General features: G+C 49.5%; 1 protein-coding gene across 1 annotated transcript in view; it reads right to left on the reverse strand.

The window, feature by feature from the left end:
* Positions 1 to 7,282: 7,282 nt before the first annotated feature.
* Positions 7,283 to 21,329, reverse strand: part of PRRX1 (paired related homeobox 1) — a 40,491-nt gene continuing 26,444 nt past the window's right edge. The window contains exons 2-4 of the mRNA XM_053984756.1: positions 16,450 to 16,625; positions 15,102 to 15,283; positions 7,283 to 10,924 (exon numbers count right to left, since the gene is read on the reverse strand). Coding sequence (XP_053840731.1) covers positions 10,786 to 10,924; positions 15,102 to 15,283; positions 16,450 to 16,625 — 497 coding nt within the window. The 3' untranslated portion in view covers positions 7,283 to 10,785. The remainder of the gene's footprint in view (positions 10,925 to 15,101; positions 15,284 to 16,449; positions 16,626 to 21,329) is intronic.

Below are 21,329 nucleotides of genomic sequence, written 5' to 3' on the forward strand. Positions count from 1 at the left end.
CTATAAGGAAGCAGCACCATGACCAATTCAGCCTCATCCAGAGGAGACCAGGACATGCTCTGGCTACTCTATTCAATTCTTTGGCTTGAGAGTAGTATTTCCTGCTTGCAGAAATTTCCAGATACTCAGATATCCTTCACTCAGCGGGCAGAGCTCAGCTGGGAGGGGAAAACCATGTTTTATGAGTGGATACATCCATACAACATCAGGATGGACGCAGGCATTCCTGAGATGACGAGAGATGGAGCAGAGCAATGCACACCTCCAATGAATGACCAAAAAAAAAAAGTAGTGAAAGGGTATAAAAAAGTTTAAAATCTCCCTACCTGCTGCCCAGTTCTCAGATCAACTGCTCTGAGCAGGCTCTGGCAGCAGCAGGGGCTCCCTGGGGTCACAAGTGACACACCTCACTCCACCCAGCTCCTCTTTCCATGGGGATTGCCCTTGATAACCAAGGGTGTGTTCCTGTGCTACTCATTCACAAGACGAGGCCAACCCTGCTGCCAGCCTGGCCAGCACACCAGTGTTTCCAAGCTTTGCTTTTTGAATGACCTACACCTTGATGATATCCCAGGAAAAACAAGCACAGGCAGCATCTCAGAGCATCAAATAAACTGTTAGAACTCATTGAAATAGTAAGATTTAAGTGCATAAGAGTTTTGGAGGCGATTTTCACATGTTCAACCTTCTCTTGGAAGATTTTGGATGTCTTTGTTCAGTGTATTTTCTGGCCAGGAAATACTTTATTTTTTTTTCCTTCTTTTAACAATTCCCTCCAGATTTTTTTTCTGTTTGCTTGTTGGTTTCGTTTGTGTTTTTTGTTGTTGTTGTCTGTTATTGTTGTTTCTTTGTGTTTGTTTTTTTTTTTTTTAAACGAGGAAAGGTGAACAAAAAACTCAGAGAGAAATCAGCATTATTGTTCGGCATCTCCTCCCTGTTAGTTTCAATAAAGCCAGCACATGAAACAAAATTCACTTTAGGCAGGGGAAGTAGAGTGCCCCTCCTGCCACCATTAGCAACCTATGATGTGGTTTTTTAAATTAGGAGAGTCATAACTTTGCTGATTTTTCTGTTCCACTCTTGATAAACACTCTTACTCTAATAAACAGCACCGCAGCCCAGGCTCCAAGGCTAATAATTGTGGATGGGAAATGTTTTGCTTCATAACAGCAGCTGCAGCCAGCAGAGCACATGAGAACTTTTTCTTTTTTTTTTTTTTTTCAGGAACATTGGAAGATGCTATTTTTAACTGTTCTCCCCCATATTCCTGGTGCTTGGATACAAGATGCACCAGTTGGAGCACACTGCAACAACATGGAATGTTTAACTCCATCTGTGCCATGGGCAGAGGATATGCAGGAGCCCCAGACTGGTGGGATGACCATGCCCATTGTAGACCAAATTCTGTCCATCCATCCACAGCTTCACAGCACCCCACACCCAGACCATCACCATCACCATCATCAGGATGTGACATCTCTGTGCCCCAAAATGCACATTTTGGTGCTGGCTCTGGGCCAGCAGTGGGGGAAGAGCAGGGTTTTGTTGTGCTGAGCACTGCAGACACGCAGAAAAGGACCTGAGAGCATGGGCACAGAAAGAGGTGTCCAGTGAGGGTGGTCACCATGTGGGTGTGAGCAGCCCAGGGATCATCCCCCCCATTTGTTGGCATCCATCTGCCCCACTGGAAGGGTTCTTCCCCTGGAACAGGGAGCAGACCTCATGCCCACTGTGGCAGGCACATTCTTCTCTCTCTCAGGAATTTTTCATAGAGAAGCACAGAGGAAAGAAAGAGAAAACAATTTCTATTTCTGCTCCTTGCTTTTCCCATGTGGAATGTGTTTGGAGAATTGTTTACCTGGGGTGATTGCTTGGTTGGATTCTGGTGAGGATTGTTTGAGCCTGGTGGCCAATCCAATCCACCTGTGGCTGGATTCTCAACAGAGGGTCACGAGTTGTGAGTTAGATATGGTAGGTAGAACAAGTAGGTTTGTAGCTTTAGTATCTCCTTTAAATAGTATATTAATGTATTATAGTATAGTTATAATAAAGAAATCATTCAGCCTTCTGAACTGGAGTCAGACATCAGCATTTCTTCCCACCAGGTTCACCTGCTTTTACAATAGCCCACCATCTTCCCTTGTCTCCTTTGGGATGGTAAAGCCCTGTTCAGTGCTGTGGCTTCCATTCCTTCATGCAGCACAGATCCACCAAAAGAACCCATACCTGGCAAGGCTGGGGGGGCCCCCAAAGAAGGCTCCAGGTTGGTCTAAGAGCTCCCAACACAGGCAGCAGAGACACTGCAAACCCAACAGCATCAACACAGACAGAAGTGGCATTTAAATGCAGAGCTGGTTGAAATCGTGTTCCTTGGTGTCCAACAAAAATAAGTTCTTAATAGGCATGGAGCTAAGTGGAGTCACCCAGAGTTACAATTTCCTTTCAGCAGATATTTTGTCTTCAGGCTGTCATTTTCACTCAGGCCATGATTAAAACAACAAACCCTGGAGAAGCCACTCTGCCCCCCCCCCCCCCCCCATCAGCAACTGCTTCTCCTCCATGCAGCCATTCATCACTGAAAAACATGGAGCTGGAATCAGAGACAGATCATTACTATTTATTATTCCTAGATGCCACGTTTGGCCAGCAAGCTGTCCTTGGTAAAGTGGGGTTGGCCACAGCTGCCCCCCACAGCTGCAGACTGAGGAGGGAGGTGTCACCCCGTGGTGCAGGAGATGCATCAGTGCTGCATCAGGACCTTCACCTCTGGCCTCTTGTGACAGGCAAGCCATTGCATTGGAAGGATTCTCCCATTTACCTCTGAAAATCTTGGACATCTGCATTCCATCAGTGAAACCCCACCTTGACAAATGGTTTGCAAAGGGAAATGAAAGGAAAAAAAAAAAAAAAGAAAAACGGAAGTATCATGCATTGCCAAAATAAGCAGTTAGCACATTCACCATGACTCCCAGCCCAGGTTCCTGTGCTTTTGGGCAGCCCATCCTCCTGGGGTTCTGCTCTTCCCAGCCTGAGGTTCAGTCTGGATAGCACTGGGAGGTCATCATGGCCTTAAAACACCCGGGTGATGGGCATGGATATGGGCTGTCCTTGAATTTGCCAAGATATTTTGTCCATGCACACCATTCCTGTAAAGATCCATCCCCTGGGCACTCACAGGAGACACCTAGAACTGGCCCACAACAGAGAAAACAGCCCAGCCAAGCCCAGGACTCTTCGTGGAGGGCACAGACATCACTGAAATACAAGAGTGTTCTTGGAGTGCTTTTTCCCAAAAGCTCAACATGTTCCACTTCAGCAAAGCTTCAAAAATCTATCGTGTCAGCTCTTCTGCCATGCCTGTGCATATTTGCATTTTCCTTGCAGTATTTTTAGAGATTTCCAGTCCACAGCCTGATTTGGGACAAAGTCAAATATGTAAATCTTGGAAGCTGCCACAGGAAAAGCAACTCCATTTTTCAACCAGCTTTAGATACAGCCTTCAGCCACGGCAACAAATCTTCTGCCAGCCTGGGGAGCTGTACTAGCCTCTCAGATAAGGGCTTAAAACATGGTCCAGAAGGTCTTTGTCCTGCAGCCAGTTTGGGGAGGTGCTGCTGTCCCACCCCTCCAAGGATGGGCTGAATATTCCCACAAGATGCCGGTGGGAGGCAACAGCAGGAGGGGGCATGTGGCAGAGTTCCCTGGCTCCTTGTCCCATCCAGATGAGCAAAGAGCTCAGCTCTCCTCCAAGATATCCCAGTCCCCCGAGGGCCCTGTATCTACAAGACTCACATCTCTTTGCTGAGGCAAGGGAGGAAATGATGGGGCTGACTGGAAAATAGTTCAGCTCCCAGGTCTGGAGTAGGATGAGCCCCAGCTCAGGCACATCAACCCACGTGTCAGCTGAGGAGTGCCCAGCACAGCTGCTCCAGACACCATTTCTACCTGCACAACATTTCTACCTACCACAAACTGTGGGGGGCAGTCACAAACTGTGGGGTGCAATCACACAAACTGTGGGGGGCAGTCACAAACTGTGGGGTGCAGTCACACAAACTGTGGGGTGCAGTCACACAAGCTCTGGGAGTCCCCTCCTTCCAGTGTGGGACGGACATGATGCCTTGTGAGCTAGAGCAGAGGCTGGACAGAGTTAAAGAATAAAGCAGGGATTTATTAAAAGGCTTCAATGGATCCACCTTGGGCAGCACAAGAGCCCAGCCAGGGCTACACCCCAGGTGAACCCAAAATGGTCACAGAAATGGACCACTGGTCACAGGGTCTCTCACTTCCATAAGTTCTGCTCCATTTGCATATTGGAGTTAATTGTCCAGTTCCAGCTTTAGCCCATGCAGTCCCATCCTGCTTGTTTTTCTCTCTTCAGCCCACGTTGTTTGTGCTCTTGGGCCTGAGATTTGGATCATTTGTCCTTGGTCCCCAGCTGGAGAAGGAATTGTTTTGTCTCCCTGCTCTGTGCAGAGAGCTCATCATCCCCTAATATGAAGCTCAGACCCACACACTAAAGCAGCACAGAATCTGAAAAATATAAAAGCTAAAACCTGAGGCATCATTTCCCCCCCGGCTCCTCTCCTGGTTGAACATGCTGGTCTGTGCTTCCCAGACAGGACAGAGCTCCCCCTCTGGGGACTGAGAACCCCTCACATCCTTGAGGAAAGCTCACCACCTCCTCTGCTCCTCGGGGGTGGTCATGGAGAGCACTCATCTCCTTCACACAGCAGCTTTTTGGGCAAGTGGCACCGAGCCCATCGCCTGGCCAGTGAAATGTGGTGTTTGGAGATGTCCCAAGATGGGTTTATGGCCTGGCTAATTTTAGCACCTCCCATTTGAAAGGAGGGCTCCACCTGGCCCTGCTCTGAAACATCTGGCACGGCTGGGACAGGCTGAGGCAGGAGGCAAAGGAAAAGAGTGTCTGTGCTGAGGGACTGCAGCCAGACAGAGCAACATTTGGCCAAGGCGCTGGAAAGAGTAACTCTGATCTTTAAAAAGTTATTAAAAAAAAAAAAAAAAGAGACATCATAAGGTGCTGGTTGCCATTTATCATCCTTCAGGCTGCTGTTAACTCTCACAGCACATTTCCCTGGCATGGCACAGGGATGTCAATCCCCTGCCCCACCAAAGTCACTTGAGCTTTGTCTTCACAGCTGGAGACCTTGGGGCCCCATCCCAGCAGTGCCCTCAGAACTCCAAGGTGTGGAGTGGGAGACTGCAGGGAAGGACAAGGCACAACCATCTCCCAGCCCCTCCTCTCCGTGACCTGTCAATGTCATTTCAGAACCAGCACCTGGCTCTTGGATGATGCCAGACCTCTCCCACCCAGGGCACTCTGATCCTTGCAGCCCCAGAGATGCCCTCCTGCCCCACAGCAGCCATCAGGGGCATGGAAGAAGGTTTGGACACAGCACATGGTCCTCTCCAGCCCCCCAGAAGTGACTGCTGGCCTGCCTGCCTTCCCTCCCAGAGACTTTTTTTTTTTTTTTTTTTCAAGACGTAATTTCTGAACCCCCTTGAGTGCACTCTGCATCTGTTGAACATCTGCTGATAGGACACACAGGTCCTCCTGGCTTGTGAAAGGACCTGGGGTTTCCCCACTCCTGTTCTCCTGAATTTTGCTGCTTCATGTGATTTCATCACATCTGATGAGCAGGCAGAGACATGGAATAACCCACTTGTGCCACAGCTGGCTGAACTGTCAACATGAGACGATGACAAAGTCAGAGGTGTTCCAAGCAGCTGAGGGGCAGAAAAACAACTGGTTGGAAAGCTGGGAAAGACAAGGAGGTGAGCCCAGGAGCAGTGCTAAGCCCCAAATCCAGGCTGCAGAGACCCAAACAAGCTGCTGGGCATTGCCCCTGCTCACCTGGGATCTCACTGGAGGGGCAGGAAACGGAAGGGTGAACAGTAAAGCCCCTGTGGGCAAACCCTCAGTCATGAAGACACTTTCCTGTCGCTGAGGGGTGAGCAGGAGAGGTGGCTTTCCTCTGAAGCAGGACCCAAGTCCATGGTGGGAACACCACAGTGCATGTTCAGCAGACACCTGCGGGCTGAGGGGAGGCTGCCACACCCTGCTTGGGCCGCAGTTCTTGGGGATCCCTCTGGAAAATCCAAGCCAAACTGAGAGCTGCAGCCATCAGGTGAGGAGCCACAGCACAGCAGGGCCAGGCCAGGAGATGGACATGTGCCCAAATGTAGCTCAGAGGAGCTGGCTGCAGGTCTGGATGGACATCAAGGCTTGTTTCAACTCGCTCCAAACCACTCCAGTCTCAAAATCAACTTGGAAGCCATGCTATTTACAAGCCTACTTCTTTTGGCAACCAAGAAGTAATAAGCAAAAGGGTGATATTATTATTATTATTATTTCAGCTTCAGAGGAGGGAATAATCAGCTTTCCAAGGAATGCAAGCTTGGCTGACTGCTGAGGGCCTTGCAGAGATACCCATCTCCCCTTAACGGGCTCTCTCTGGGGACTGCCCTGCTGACATTTAACTGCCCAGGGAGGCTCAGAAGCCAGATCAGCAGGGAAATAGGGTGCTGAGCCAGACACAGTCCAGATTCCCAACAGCTGTCTCGAATCTGAACTCATCATTCAGTGACCAAGAAGGGAAGCTGCAGAAGCCCCCCCCCAGCATCTCCCCCCAGCCAGATGCCAGCTCCCAACAGACCCCAGCACTGGAGCACAGCTCACCAACTCCAGCCCAGCTCCACATCTTCAGGAGATAAAACCAGCCCCACAGCACTACTCCCACCCCTGTGCTTCACTAATTAGCCCTGATGACCCTCCTTCTGCCCACCTGCCTTGCTGTGCAGTGGAGGGATCTCCCTGCTGAGCCAGCTCTGTTCACTCCTGCACAGGGATGGGACTCAGCCCTTTTCCTCTCTTCGTTCGTTGCTCTCGCTCCTCCCCTCCTTCCCTGATGGTCACCCATCCCCAGCACCCACAGGGGGATGGCCATCCCTCACTCACCTCCCTTCTCTGCTCCCCTTCTGCCCCACGTTCAACCCCACCTGGTGTCTCACCAGCCCGGTGGGGCGTAGGGAGCTGGGACAAAGCCACGGCTGTGTCTCCACTCCTCCTGAACTCCACCTCTTCTAGGAGAAGGCTTTGTGGATGTTTCCTGCCTTACACTGCTGCTGGACTTGCAGCTGCCTGACCCCAAGCCCAGTTCCACGGGCTCCTGGTCTCCCTGCAAGGCTCCAGAGGGTTCCCAGCCCCAGCCAACGCTGTAGGACACCTCAGGGCAGCAACACAAGACACAGATGTGGCAGCTTATAGAAAGGATTGAGGAGTCTCTTCCCCCTTTTATTGAAAATGATCATTTCTATTCTAGTGCAAACACTGTACATTTTACATCACAAAGCAAGAGATAATTTACAGGATACACTTCCATCTGGAAATCCCGTGGCTTCACGGCAGCCTCGTCAATCATCCATCCCTGCCACGCACAAAATTCCCACTTTGAGGGAACCAGTCACCTATTTCTCTGCTGAGAAAGGGAGAGCCTGAGAAAACAGTGCTCATACAGATTAGGCAAGAGGAAAATGCCTTAAGACACATTTTCTCCCCTGAATGGTACCCAAACTCAATGATAACCGTGGTAACCATGGCAACTTCCCAGCGCTACAACTGGAAGTCTACTGAAACCCTGGAGAACTCCACTCTTTGAGGATAAGGCCCTTGATTTGCACATATATTTACATGGTTTAATAAAATACAGATTAAACATACACAATTCTAATATTTCACTTTGGCTTGAGCGACGACAAGTCGCTGTCTTTTGGCTGAGGTCATCAGCAATTAAGAAACAAACACCAGAAGCTGTCTGTTCATCCAGCTGGACTCTGGTTAGTAAATCCATGTAAACAAAGCAATATTGGGTCACCAAAGGGGATGTAAAGGTTTTATCTGAACTGACTGATAGCCAGTCAGCTGTGCTGGCACCCCTGACCAAGCAGCCCGACCCAAGGCAAGACCCAGCTCAAACTGGAGGTGCAGAAGCTCCCACAGCCTCCCTGCAGGAGCAGCCCCATGCCAGACAACTCAGATAAATGGAGGAGGCTGAACAAGGGCTTGCACTGGCATTTGTGAGCCCCTTGATGTGACCATCACAGCGTGGGGATGGAGATCTCAGTCCATGGCTGGGTCACGGGGCACCAGGAGCTTCATGCTCCCTGAACTGCCCCTTGGTAACCTCACAAAGTGGTGTCCCTACACACACACCAACAAAAGCTGCTCATGGTGGTTTTTCTACTGCAGAGAAGCTGAGCAAGGACTGGAGGAAAGCCACAGGCTGAGGGATGCTGAAGGAAAGAGCTGAAACTCCAGGGTGAGCTCTCAGGCCAGCACAGGGGAATTCACCCAGGCTGCTGGCGCTGCTGGGATGGTGGTGGGCTCTGGAGGAGGGCAGCAAGGCAAGGGGAGAGGAGAGCACCAGCTTAAGGTACTCAACAACCAGTTCAGCCTTTGAGTGGTGTTACCCAAAGGCACTGGGCCCTTTCTGACCACATTCTTCAATAGTTTGTGCGTTTGGGTAGGCACAGGAAGCAGGAGTGAGTTTCTAAGTGCAGCCTGAGATTTCCAACATGATCACTTGGCTCTAGGAGCTGGACCTGCGCTGTGCAGGATAGAAATATTCTGGTTTACAAATGTGAGGTTCTCCAGACTGCAGGTGGCCAAAAAAAGGGATCAAACAGAACATGATGGATTTCTTAAAGCTCAGTACTCGCCCTGCCTCCGTTTCCCTGGTGTTCTGCCTGTGACTTTCAGCTTTTTGTCCTGATCACAATTAGGTTTTTTTCCTTAAAAATACCCATACAGGGAGGGAAAAAAAAATCCAGCAGCAATGCATACAATCACAGGCACAACTTACTCCAGTTTGGATTCGAGGCTTTTTTGCCTTGTGCTAGCTCAAATATTTTGGCTGGATTTCCATTCATCTTTTGCCAGTTTAATTTTCACCTACACTTTAAAGAGATTTATTCCTCATTTCCTGCAACATGCTATTTTAGACTATCAAAGCCCACTGTCAGACATCTACATATGCCCTGTGTGCCTGCAGCAAACACCAGGCTGGAGATCTAAGCCAGTCTACCAGAAGAATTCCTCATTGCTCAGCTTCATTCTCCTTCCCTGATGGTGCAGCCTGGACCATGGGGTAGCTCTGCTGCCTTCAGGGCAATTCCATCTCAGTTTGGACACAAGTGCTGTTTGTCATAAATCAACCCCCTCCTCCCCCAAAATGGGAGAGACAGGCATCACCAGCAGTGAGAAAGATCCTAATTTCCTCAGGATGTTTGTGTGGAAGAAATGCCTTTTGGGCTGCATCTCCTCTATTCTTCATGGAGATAAATTAATTAGGTCTCCAGAGCCCAGAGGGAGGACAGCAGGTAGGGGAAATGGTTAAGGTTATAGGACAAGCCTTACAGAGCAGTGTTGAGGGATCTTTGGTGGGATGCTCCCTGCTGAGACATCACAGAATCACAGAATAATGAGGTTGGAAGAGACCTCTAAGATCATCAAGTCCAACATCACTTGTGCCCAGAGAGGCTTTCCCTGGGGATATCCCTGCATGTTCCCAAAAGCCACATGAACCAGTCTGGCTGCAGAGGAGCTCCTTGTTGTGTTCTGTGCAGCTGCCCATGGGGAAAACCTGCAAAGAGGAGCGTGGCTCCCTCCAGCACCTCTTCTTTGGGGGTTCTCATGGGAGGACATGAGCTGCCTTTCCCAGAGCTGCCCAAGGCTGCAGGGAAGAGCTCTGCCAAGGCTGAGAGAGGCTGTGGCTGGAATTTCAATGCACAGCTCCACCTGGATGCAGCACAAACATCCCCAACGTTTTCAATGGGTTTTATTTTGTTTAATAAAAAACACCAACCAAGCTTGCATGTATTATCTCATATATATAAATATATACAGTATATATAAAACAAATGCATCTGGACAATGCCTTTCCCTGTGGCACAAACTGTAAGGCATAGAAAGGAGTGTCCTGACAGTCCTGTTCTTGGCACTGCAGAGAGATCCCCCTGCTACACTCCCCCTGCCCACAGACCCACGCTGGCTTTGCTCTCTTCTTTGGCTTCTTGAGGCAGCAGTGCCGGGAGTACTCAACAAGGCAATGGAGCTCTGCAGAGCCCAAGGAGGTTTTCCAGGCAACTCAGACAGCAGGAATCCATCTTGCTGCATTAAACGGGCTTCTGGCAGACTGATAGGAACGTGCTGCCTCTGTGGCACAAGGGACTGGAGGGATGAGGGTCGGGTGGATCTCATGGGAATTGGTGACCAAACAAATTCTTCTCCTCGGGTGAGCTGGGGCAGTGGGGAGATGAGCAAGCTTTGTACCTCAGCGTGCTGGCGGTGGGACTCGTCCGTGGGCTGAGACTGGCAGAGGTTTCTTTTTGCAGTCCCGTACAAAAATGGAAACCAGCAAGGGTGAGACTGTCCTTTACTGAAGAAGCTCGTAGTATATTGAGCAGAAGCAATAAACCCGACGATAACAAGAAAAAAAAAAAAATGGTGGCATTATCCCAAAAGGAAGGAGGAACCTTATCACTCACAGGTTCAGTTTGCTCCCCGTGTTCAGTTCTGGGTGAGGGTTGGCTTTTTTTTAGTTTTTTTTTTTTCTTTTTTTTTTCTTTTTTATTTTTATTGTGTTTTTTTTTTTGTTGTTGTTGTTGTTCTCTTTTTCTTTTTTTTTTCTTTCAGCACAGACAGGTTGCGAAGCAGGACGGGTGCTGTTGTGTTTTCTCCTTCTGCAAGGCAGCTGCCCCCAGTCGTTAATTGACTGTGGGCACCTGATTCCTCTGTAAACTATATTCCTTTGCCTTCAGTCTCAGGTTGGCAATACTGTTGGCCATGTTCATGCCCTGCGCCGGGCTGGCGTTGGTACACGTGGCAGAGTAGGTGGCCATGGCACTGAGGGATGGAAAGAGAAACGTCACGTCAAACGTGGCCTCCAAACCACAGCAGAGCCTAAACCCTGGTTTTTTCCATACCTGTGGGATGTAATCCTGGTGTGGTGTCAGCAGGGGATTACCACTCCCCTTTATTTAACACCCCAGTAAATCTTTCCGCTGCTGTTCACTTACCCAGCACCAAAGCTGGCTGAAGTCAACAGGAAAAATTTCCACTTCCTATTTTCTAACCCAAAAAAGGTTTGCAATGAGGTCAGCCTGCCAGTTAGACCATTGTCCTTAAAAGTATTCCCACTGGAAGCAATGTCTTTTTGATGAGACCAATTGCTGGTTTTACAGCCTGTGAAATCACGTCACTTCTGAAACACATGTTACATTAAAGAAACACTCTGGGAAAAACCCGCTTCAACAGTTGTGATGTTTTCTCATTTCAGCTTTTTGGAATGAAAATTTCCACATTTTTTTCCCCCATCAAAACTTCAGCTGATTATAAAGAGCATGTCCTAAAGGCTGAAGGAAAAAAACCCAAAACATAAACCGCTTTTTCTCTCTTCAAACTGGGACTTTATTCATGAAAAACATCACTTCCGACAGCAGAGGCTGAACAAAGATCTCCAACTCCTTTCTTATCCTACCAAAAAATCTGCAAAGCTGCTTTCCAGACCACTAGAAAACTTGTTTAATCCATGTGTCCCTTGGGTTTCTGTGAAAAGCAGCTCTCCCTGCCAACTCCCCAAAACCCAGCAAAGTATTTGACCTGCTGCATTTCCTTTACATGGGTCCGCGCAGACCAAAACCAGTTGAGAAGCACCACATGAATTAGAGGTGTCCATTTAACACAGAGTGTTCAGGGGGAAAGCCCAAATGCTCTGCTGGAGGCCAGCTCAGCTCTGGTGCTGACCTTTCCCATCTGCCTGCCCGGGTGGCTTGCAGCTGAGGCTCTGGGAAATGCTCTGCTCCATCCACAGACCAAAAAACCAAGATGGGTTGGGTTTTTTTTTTGCTTTTTTGTCTTTTCCTTTTTCTGTCTTTCAAAAAAAAAAAAAAAAATCATTCCAGCACTGACCTCCACAACTGGAAATGCAACAGCAAATCTCCCTGCAGGGATTCAGGCACCTGCTGCACAGATCCAGGCTGGAGCTGTGCCTGCTCACCTCAATGTGCTGCTGGTATTTCTGACCTCCCAGGAGTTTATCTGCCACCCAGCGCTGTGGGAATCCTCAGTCTGCAGGAGATCCAGACCAGGGAATATCTGCATTTCACCAGCATCCAGAACACGTGGATGTGTGTTTCTGGAGCTCTTCTCAACCAGCTGCACCCCCTCATTCCCTCTCCATGGCTGGGCAGGTTGCTCTCCTCACCCCCAAGTGCAGCCTGCAGGAGGGTGCAAAGCTCCACAAGGTGTAAAGGTGGTGGCTACTTAAGCCCCCATGCCCATCTACTTCCAAAGGGCACATCTGTCCCATGTTTTTGAGCTGGAAGAAATTTGGAGACCTTCAAGGCTACTCCAAACTGGATAAAATAGGGGTTTTCAGTCAGGGCTGTAAACTGTCCCCATTCAAAACCAGGTTGCTGGCCAAGTCTGGGCTGAAACTCCTGGGAGCCTCTGACTCCCAGCTCCCCAGAGGTGTGGGGAAGATCATTTCACTTACTGATGCCAAGTGAAATCCCTGCTAAACCAGGGATTAGAAGTGCTTCCTTTCATCAACTTATTCCAGCAGGAGCAGTGCACAAGAAGGCTGTGTCCAAACACCAGAATAGCTTGAGGGTTGCTCCAGAGACTCTCCAGGGTCTAATAAGGGTTGAAGTCACCCTGCTGCTCCCTCCCTCCACCCCATTCAGGCAGAGAAAAATCTCCTTCCTCCACTCAGCTGTCTGCTTTCACAAAACACAGAGGAGCATCGTGTTTCTGAGGCCTAAAATCCTTCTTTCGAATAAGGTTTTCAGTGGCCTGTGGAGCCAAAGGTTGCTGGAGTGGGAAGTGTGGGCTGCCAGTCTTGTTTTCTTAAGAACCTATGCTAAAAAATGCCTAAGTAAAACATTTCTCAACTTCAAAAAAAGCACAGTATCTACTTGGCTGTCTGTGTGACAGAGATCTGCAAATAGCTTTGGTTGACCTGTGGCTGAATGTATTTGGAGAATAAACACACGGATTGAAAACTTTTCCCAGATCTGAGAGCAAAACCAGCCCTGGCCATGCTGCTCTGGGCCCTCCCCAGGAGTGGCTGTTAATCAGGGGCTGCTACAGTACTGCTGGGAAGATGGGGAGGGGGCAGGGGGCCATGCAAACACTCCACATGACTGGAGGGTTTCACTATTTGAACATCTGAATGACCTTACTGCAAAGCTTTAATGAGGCTGTGACAGCCCGGCCCTTTCAGATGAATCTTGATTGCCAAGAGGTGATCAGTAGGATCAGAAACCCTGGGGAGCATGGAGTGTCTGAGGGTCCCACAGTGTGGAAAGCAGCTGCTGTGCTCCTCTGCCAGTGCAGGGCAGCGGGAGGGTGCCACTCCAGCCTGCTTTGGTGTGTAAGCTGCAAAGGCCTTTGCTGAAACATCTTGGCTGCAGACAAGACAAGGGGAAGGTGTGTCTCTGCATCGTGGATAGGCACAGCCTGGAGCTGAGGGGCTGGAAAACCATCCCTAAGGCTGTCCCTTCTCCCCTGTTCTCCTTAGCACATCCCACGTGCTGCAAGTGACCTCAGACAGCCCTTCCCAGGCTGCCCTTGGGAGTCACCTTTGCAGGGTCTTCTCCTAGCAGTGATTATGAAGCTCCCTGCGTAAACATCAGCTCGGGAGGGAGGATCTCTTTTTCGGAGTGTGAGAGGTAGAAATAAGGCACGAGCATTGAGCAGGGATCTGGAACCGTGACCAGTGCAGTCCCACTGGGGTGGGGAAGGCACTCGCTTCCCTTCCCCGATCTCACCTCCCCAGAACGCTACACCAAGGAACACTGCACAGGGAGAAAGCCTTAATCCCTAAAAGAGGGATTTTCACAGAGAGCAGTCCTCAGAAAAAATCCAAAGGATAAGGGCCATTTCTAACATGAAGCTGGTGGCCACCAAAAGCATCCTTTTCCACAGCAGGAGTGGGTGGGTCTATGACTTGTTCTTCTGGACATTCAGGGTGGATGAGGAGGACCCCACAGAACAAGCAGGAAGACCAGACCATGTGTTTGCAGCTCTTACCGTGCAAACAATGCTTGGAGCAAAAAGAGGGTCAAGGTGACCCAGCAAGAGAGGTCCTGTGCACGGTGTGGCTCCTGGAAGGCAGTGGGAAGCTGGCAGTGACCAGGCCAGATGAACAGGAAGAAATCCAGCCAAAGGCTTCATGGTCCCAACCAACAATGGAGCCACTGTGCTAAAAAACACCCGCCAACCTCATTTTTAACTGCCTGTGAGCCAGCTGGCTCCCCACAAACCAACACATCCTGTGGATCTTGCATCCACACCCAGCTCCTGCAGAGCCAGGAATGGCACAGAGAGGACAGGGAGGCCTGTGATGTGCACGGACATCCCAGATGCTCTGAGACTGGGCTTGCCACATCCATGCTCCTTTCCTGCCGCCCCTTAAGCAGCACTGACCACAGGAGGTGGACACTGAGCACCAGTCTGTCACCTGGCCCTGCATGCAGGCAAACCACAGTGCAACGTTCACACATGCACACTTGTGCTCAAGCAATAAAAAGAAACTGCTCAGCAGCCCCCCAGTGCTGAGAGCACTGCTCCACAGGGATGAAGTGAGCTCCCAGCCCTTCCTGGCATCTCAAGCAGGGAGTGCCACGGGACAGCCACAGATCTCCCTCTTCTGGCCACTGTGTGGTGGCAGAGCCTCCCCGAGTGCTCTGACCTCCCTCTCCTGGATCTGTGTCCCACGGAAAGGTTTCCTCCTTGCTATAAACCAGATGCACTGGGGAAAACCTTCTGTTGCCATGTATTTCTATCTGAACCTGTTTCGAAATTCCCTGAATTGCAGAGAGAGCCACTCAGAAAAGAAGCTGCCAGAAAGACACAACGACACCGAGCTGGGACCACGCTGCAAAACAGGCAGGGAGATGGGGTGGGAACAGGTGAGGAAAACCAGTGGATGGTCGGACCGCCGGATCCTCCGGCTGTGGATACACCAGAGCTGTCTGAGGGCCGCTTTTGGGATGGTCCAGCGGGGTGCCTCACTCACCTGTAGGGCGAGGCGGTCCCCCAGGAGAGATAGTCGGTGGGTCTGGGGGCGGGGCGAGGTACTATGGGCTGCTCCACGGCCGTCACGTCCCCTGAGTAGGATTTGAGCAGAGAGGCGTTCTTGCTGGCCAGCATGGCCCTCTCGTTCCGGCGGAACTTGGCTCTCCGGTTCTGGAACCACACCTGCAGCGGGGACAGCACAGGGCCACCAACCATCACGACAGCTCTGCTGTGCCGCTCGCCCCATCCCCGTGCCACCGTGCCCTGCGGGCTTTGGGAACCCAGGGCAAGGGGAATATCCCCGTGTGTGCCCTGGGGTGCTCTGACCCCCAGGAAAACACTGACTTTGACCCTCCTTCATGGAGAAGGCCTCCAAAGTAAGCTAGAGACCACAAAAGTGTGAAATAGACTGTAGGGATTGTAGAGAGTAGTTTAGTATGTCACATGGGTGAGAAATTTAGGTTTGAGGATTTTTAGCATGTTCTAGATGGGTACAAGATGGAGGATACAGGGTGTTGTCTCGAGTTCCTTTTTTCTTGGGTTTGGGTGGTATCTTGTAATTGGGCAGAAAAATCTGCATTGCGGATCTTTAGGGGTCAGTTATTGGGTTAGAAAGGGAAATAATCTAGGTGTCATTTCTTAATTGGGTAGCTTAGCTTTTGATTAGACTTATAAAGGCCTTGCAACACAAGGTTGTAGCCATTTTTGTGCTGTTTTCCAGCATGCAAGGTCTGGGTGCAGACAGTGTGCTGAAGGCATGATAAGATAACAATAAAACAAGAACCTGAAGACCGAAAAAGTCCTATGCATCTGCTTTTCCTGACACAGAACTGCTTCAGGAGGGTTTCCCCCTGTCAGGGGAGCCCTCAGGGAGTTGCCCAGCATGGGGCCTGCAAACTCACAGCTGGCTGCTTCCCAGGCTGCCCCTGGGAACCCTAAGGATGGGATAATCCTGGTGCCTGCTCTGATCAAGCCCTGGCTGAGGGGCTGGCTGAGGGACACGGGTGTGTCCTGTGCGACGGCAGCAAGGCCTGGCAGTGCTGTCCAACACACCGTGTTCCAGGGTCTGCTTCGACCTGCAGAAGGTGCAGGCCTGCAAGCTAAGAGCTCAAGGGAACGTCAGCAGCCTGAGCATCCAACATCTCAGCCATACGGGCACATCTGAGTGGGCAGCTGGTGAACGGGGTGGCAGGTCAGGCCTGGCAGTCTCCCTCAAGGCATGCTGCTGCAGTACAGCACAAGCCAGGAGCTTGGTGACCCTTGTGCGCCACACAAGAGCTCAAGGATTTCTGCTGCCTTGCTGGAGCGGCCTGATGATCGCCCAGGCGAGGTGTGAGCCGTGGGATTACCTGAACTCTGGCTTCAGTGAGGTTCACTCTGCGTGCAAGGTCTTCCCGTACGAAGGCATCGGGGTAGTGTGTCCTCTCGAAGACCCTCTCTAGTGCCTGCAGCTGGCTGCTGTTGAAGGTAGTCCTGTTCCTCCTCTGCTTTCTTTTCTTCTTCTCTTCTGAGTTCAGCTGATCATCTAGGAGAGACAATTGGGGATGTGAAAAGTGAGAAAGCCACGAGCCCACAGCCACGGGGTGAACGACCTCAATGGTTTCAAGAGGGAAAGGGGCTCGCACAGTTTTAACCCCACGCGTTAACCACACTGTGTTAGTCCCCACATGAAGAGGAGCTGGAAAGTGCACTGATCCCAAGCATTTATTTTTTGATTCCACTACATAAGACTTGTGCCAGATCTCTTAAGCGACCCCAGGTCTCAGCTTCCTTATCTCTAAAAAGCAACATAAAAAGCCCAAAATGCAACTCCCCATTCCTGAAAATCCCGGAAATCTCTTCTGATGGCAAAGAATCATAAAGCCCTGTTCTCACTGCTTCAAATTTCCAAGGACTGCTCTGACTGGGATGTGACACAGCTCTCTGGGGTAAGAGCACACTCTTGGACGCTGCTAGTGAGGAGCAGCTGTGCCCTCTGCAGCATCCTCCTCACCTTGCCGAGCCCAGCAAGGTGTTGAACAACCACCCATAAGAGCACAGATTCTTTTGTACCTGGTTTGCATTTACTCAGAAATTAATCAACACATCTGCATCATGCCAGTATGTGTGGGATGCCACTAAAAAAATCCACATTACCCTGGGGGGACCCGAGCCAATATTCATGTCAGCATTAAAGTGTATTGATCCCTGAATCCATAAAAATGCACAAGCTAGTGAATCACATTCTAAGTTCATCACTGCACACCTTGGCCCAGGTGACAGTGTCACCACTCAGAGTGCCAGGGCTTGACCTGCTACGTACAGATGGAGAACAATCCCTGTGTTCTCCTTTTGCAGTCACTCCTTTTGCCATGTACAAATATGACAGCTCCCCTTATCCCCCTCTTCTCCAGCGGGTGTGTAAGACACAGGCTGACAAGGAAATTAAAGTTGCTGTCCTCACCACCTGTTTGTGTTGCTTTGCACAGCCCATCTGGTACCAGTTACTGCACCTGAACACCTTTGGAGCAAGGCCCATCCATTTGAGAACAAAAGGACATTCCTCTTAAATTAAAGCACGGGTTTCAAATTCCTTCAGGTTTACAGTGCCTCCATCCCTAATCCTCCTCCAACAGCCTGATGATCCCCTGATGATCCTGATGAAGGCTCCTTTCCAGCCTGGGGATTCCTGGGTGCAAAAACACACCCTTGGCTTTCCCATTTCTGAGAGGAAGTGTTTGGAGACTGGTTTTTAACAGGAACACTGAGTCGTAAAGCTGAGCTGGGAAGGGACTGGCAGAGGCAGGAATGTGCAAGGAAAACAAAGGCACGTAGGAATGAATTAAAGCAGGGCTACAGGTGAATCTATCAGCTCAGGTGATGGGAAGCAAAGCAGTGGAGCAGAGGGATGAGATTGAACTGCTGCTTGTGCAGAATGCCCTGCACACACTTCTCCCTGCTGGGGGGGTTTAACGCAGCCACAGGGTCCATCCCCTATAAAGAAGGAGAAAACCCGTGCATGTCCCTCTCTTGACTCATCACCAAACCCTTCTCAAAAGGGGTCAGCTATTTCCCCCTGGCTCTGCTGGCGAGTTTCGACATAGCTGTGCTGCTGCGCGCCACACAACACAGCAAACAGAGCCTCAGGGCACAATCGTCCCTCCAAATGCCACAAACACGGCAAGACCAGCTGCTGGAGAGCCCAAAGACAACACGGCCTCCTTTGGAGTTACCCACTTCATGCTATTTTCTGATCTAAACCCTGGCTATGCAGAGCAATATGAACAAATCAATCAAAGCCTTTGGGACCCCTTCAGAATCCCATCCAGGCCTCTGAAGCATCATTTCTGCCCAGAACACAACACCCGGCTGGAGGGAACACGAGTCTGGCCCTTGCTGGGTCCTGCGTGACAGCTACACATGAGGAAGGGTGAGCACATCCCTCTGGGGAGCAAGAAGAAGGGCCAAAGTCTGTAGAACACCGGAGAACAAGAATTCCCCCTGCCAAGCACGTTAGCGCAATTTGCATGGTTTCCTCCCGGCGTAAAGCGAGACGCCGGTGATTCACAGCTCACCTCGTAATTACTGAGCCCAAAAATAGCCCGGCCGGGGGCCGGAAAGTGTCCGCCGTGCTCGGTGACTCATGGCTGGGTCACCGCTGCCTGAAGCACCCCAGCCTGGGCTGCCACGGAGCAGGGATGGCAGTCACCCCCTTTTTCCAGAACAGAGCTGCATGGAGGTGACAGCAAAGCACCACCTGCAACAGGGAGCTCTGGAATTTTGGGATCTCCTATCGCCGCACCTCTGGAACGGCGCGAGATCCAAATGTCTACACGAGCGACGTGGGTAGCAGGGGAAAAAAAAAATAAGAACAGGACATTAATCCGGAGTAGCACAGGCTTGGTCAGTCCTTGTGTCTTGCCATGTGCTGCTAAGGAGGGACTGCACACACCTAAACCCAGCCTGCCTGCAAATGTCATCTTGCTCACAGCGCTCCCCGGCTGCCTCCAGCATGTCAGCATGGTGTTTCTTCTTCTCTGCCATTATTTCTTTATCAGGAAACAACCCTGAACACTGAAAAATGGTATTCCTGAAAAATGGTATTCCTGAAAAATGGTATTCCTAAACAGTGTTGACAGTACGAGTGACTGGAGTCAGCAGAAACGGAGAGGAGAGGGAAACAGCTCTAAAGCTTTTTAGGTAGGTCAGAAGTCTTTCATCAACGTCCTTTTAATCAGAAAAATTTTATTACACGCAGCATTCTCAAAAGCTGAGCAGCTTGCAAATGTGCCTCGCAGAGAGGCTGAAATGTGCATTCTCCTCTCAGGAACCCAATGCTGGAAAATCTGGGAATTTCATTGCCAAATCCCAACCTTCCATGCTGGGACCATGTTTCCTGTTTCCACATTTGCGCTTTCCTGTGTTATTTCTACCTTTCCCCATAACATGCAGGTCCTGGTGTCATACCCAAGTGCACCAAAGCATTTTCAAGTGCTCCTAAATGATTCAGCATGAAACATCCTACTCTTTTTTCCTCTTGCAGCGAGGCAGATCCACGCTTGCAGACACTGCAATCTATTCTCCTCACTGCACAGTGTCTGTCCCAGTGCCTGTAACTATCACTGGGGCACCACCAGGCAGCTCCTCTTGGGATGCCACTTTGAAAATTAAAAAACCCCAACAAATTAAAAAAAACAAAACAAAAATTAAATTAAATTAAATTAAATTAAATTTTAAAAAACCAAATCAGAGTTGAGAACTAAATTCCTACGTAGGAGTTTCAAGATTGGTATTTTTTTTCATCAATACTTACAACCACAACATATTTTAGATTTCCAGTTTGCAGGAATGCTTGTGCATATTTGCATTCATTCCAGGTCAGAACAAAAGCTAATTTCCAGATGGGATTTACATTGTGTGGGTAGTTTGGAAAGGTTTTGACCGGTTCTATTAAGTCTAGAACCAGCTATTACAGTTCATTAATTGGATCCGAATCGAAAGTAAACCATTGGATTTAATTAAGGGAGGGACAGAGACACTTAACCACAGTATAATGTATGGTAAGGCAGCAAAGATTTGTCACATCAGTTATAGAAACTGTAAACTGAGAAAGGATTCCAGGAAGAAAAGAAGGAATCACACTCTAATCACAGCCTTCAAAATAAGAAGCTAACATTTGAGCACAGATTTAAGAACAAGCAAGACAAATGATTTCACAGTGAAAAAAAAATAATAAACTATAAATTAAAAAGGCAACAACTCAAAACTCTTAAAATACAAAAAGAAATACTGCAAACAAGTGAAAGTTTTATTCAGATTGATGGAGAAAGAAAGGAAAAGGGAGAATAGAAGGGAAAAGAACAGGGCTTTTTATTTGGTTTAAACTTAAGTTTCATGAAGCTTGAATAGAAATATTTCTGGGTGTTCCCCCAGCTCTGGGCAGGCTCCTCTCCCCAGCATCAGCCATCCAGTTTATAGCCCATCACACACTCCCAGTCCAGTTTTACCCACGCTCCGCTTTGCTTTCGATTCATGACATCCCTCCAAAACATTGCAACACTTTGCGTGCAGGGCAGCTTTGTCAACTGGCATCATAAAATATCCAAAACCAAAACCCGGACCCGAAATGTTTAATCAAAGCAAAAACAAGGCTCCAAGCAGAGGAATGGGAACACACAAAACCCACACGGTGACAAAGCCCCGTTGATTTGAGACAAGGCTCACTCGATTTTCCACCCCGCTCCTCCCGAGGGCTCGTTGTCCAGCAGCAGCATCCATTGTCTTTGCCAGATGTGAGCAGGGACAGAAGAGGGGCAGGGGGACATAAATGGATAAGATTTCATGCCCAGAGCTGCCTGAAGTATTTCTTTCTAAAATCTCCCAGGAGAGAACGAACTCCAGCTCGTGCGTATTTCTGCGCGCAAGAAAAGTATTTCTGAATGGAAACGAGGTTTAACTTCAGGGCACACAAATGCTACACGGAGAAGGTGCAAGGACCCCACAGCAGCCATCACAAATGTAGGCACCATGGAATGAAGATAACACTTAAATAAAAGTCAATATGTTAAGGTAGGAGATGCCTATTAAGTCATGTACTTCAGTACAGCAGCGATACCGAGCCCAGCTGTACAACAGTGATAACAGCAAGTTTCTATTCTGAGTACAGGTCAGACGATAGAGATTTTTGAACTATCATTTTCCTCTCATTACACAACACTAGCTGAGCTTTTTTTCCTAACCTCTGCTGTTT

This window comes from Vidua macroura, chromosome 9 (genome assembly GCF_024509145.1).
Source record: "Vidua macroura isolate BioBank_ID:100142 chromosome 9, ASM2450914v1, whole genome shotgun sequence".
NCBI lineage: Eukaryota > Metazoa > Chordata > Aves > Passeriformes > Viduidae > Vidua > Vidua macroura.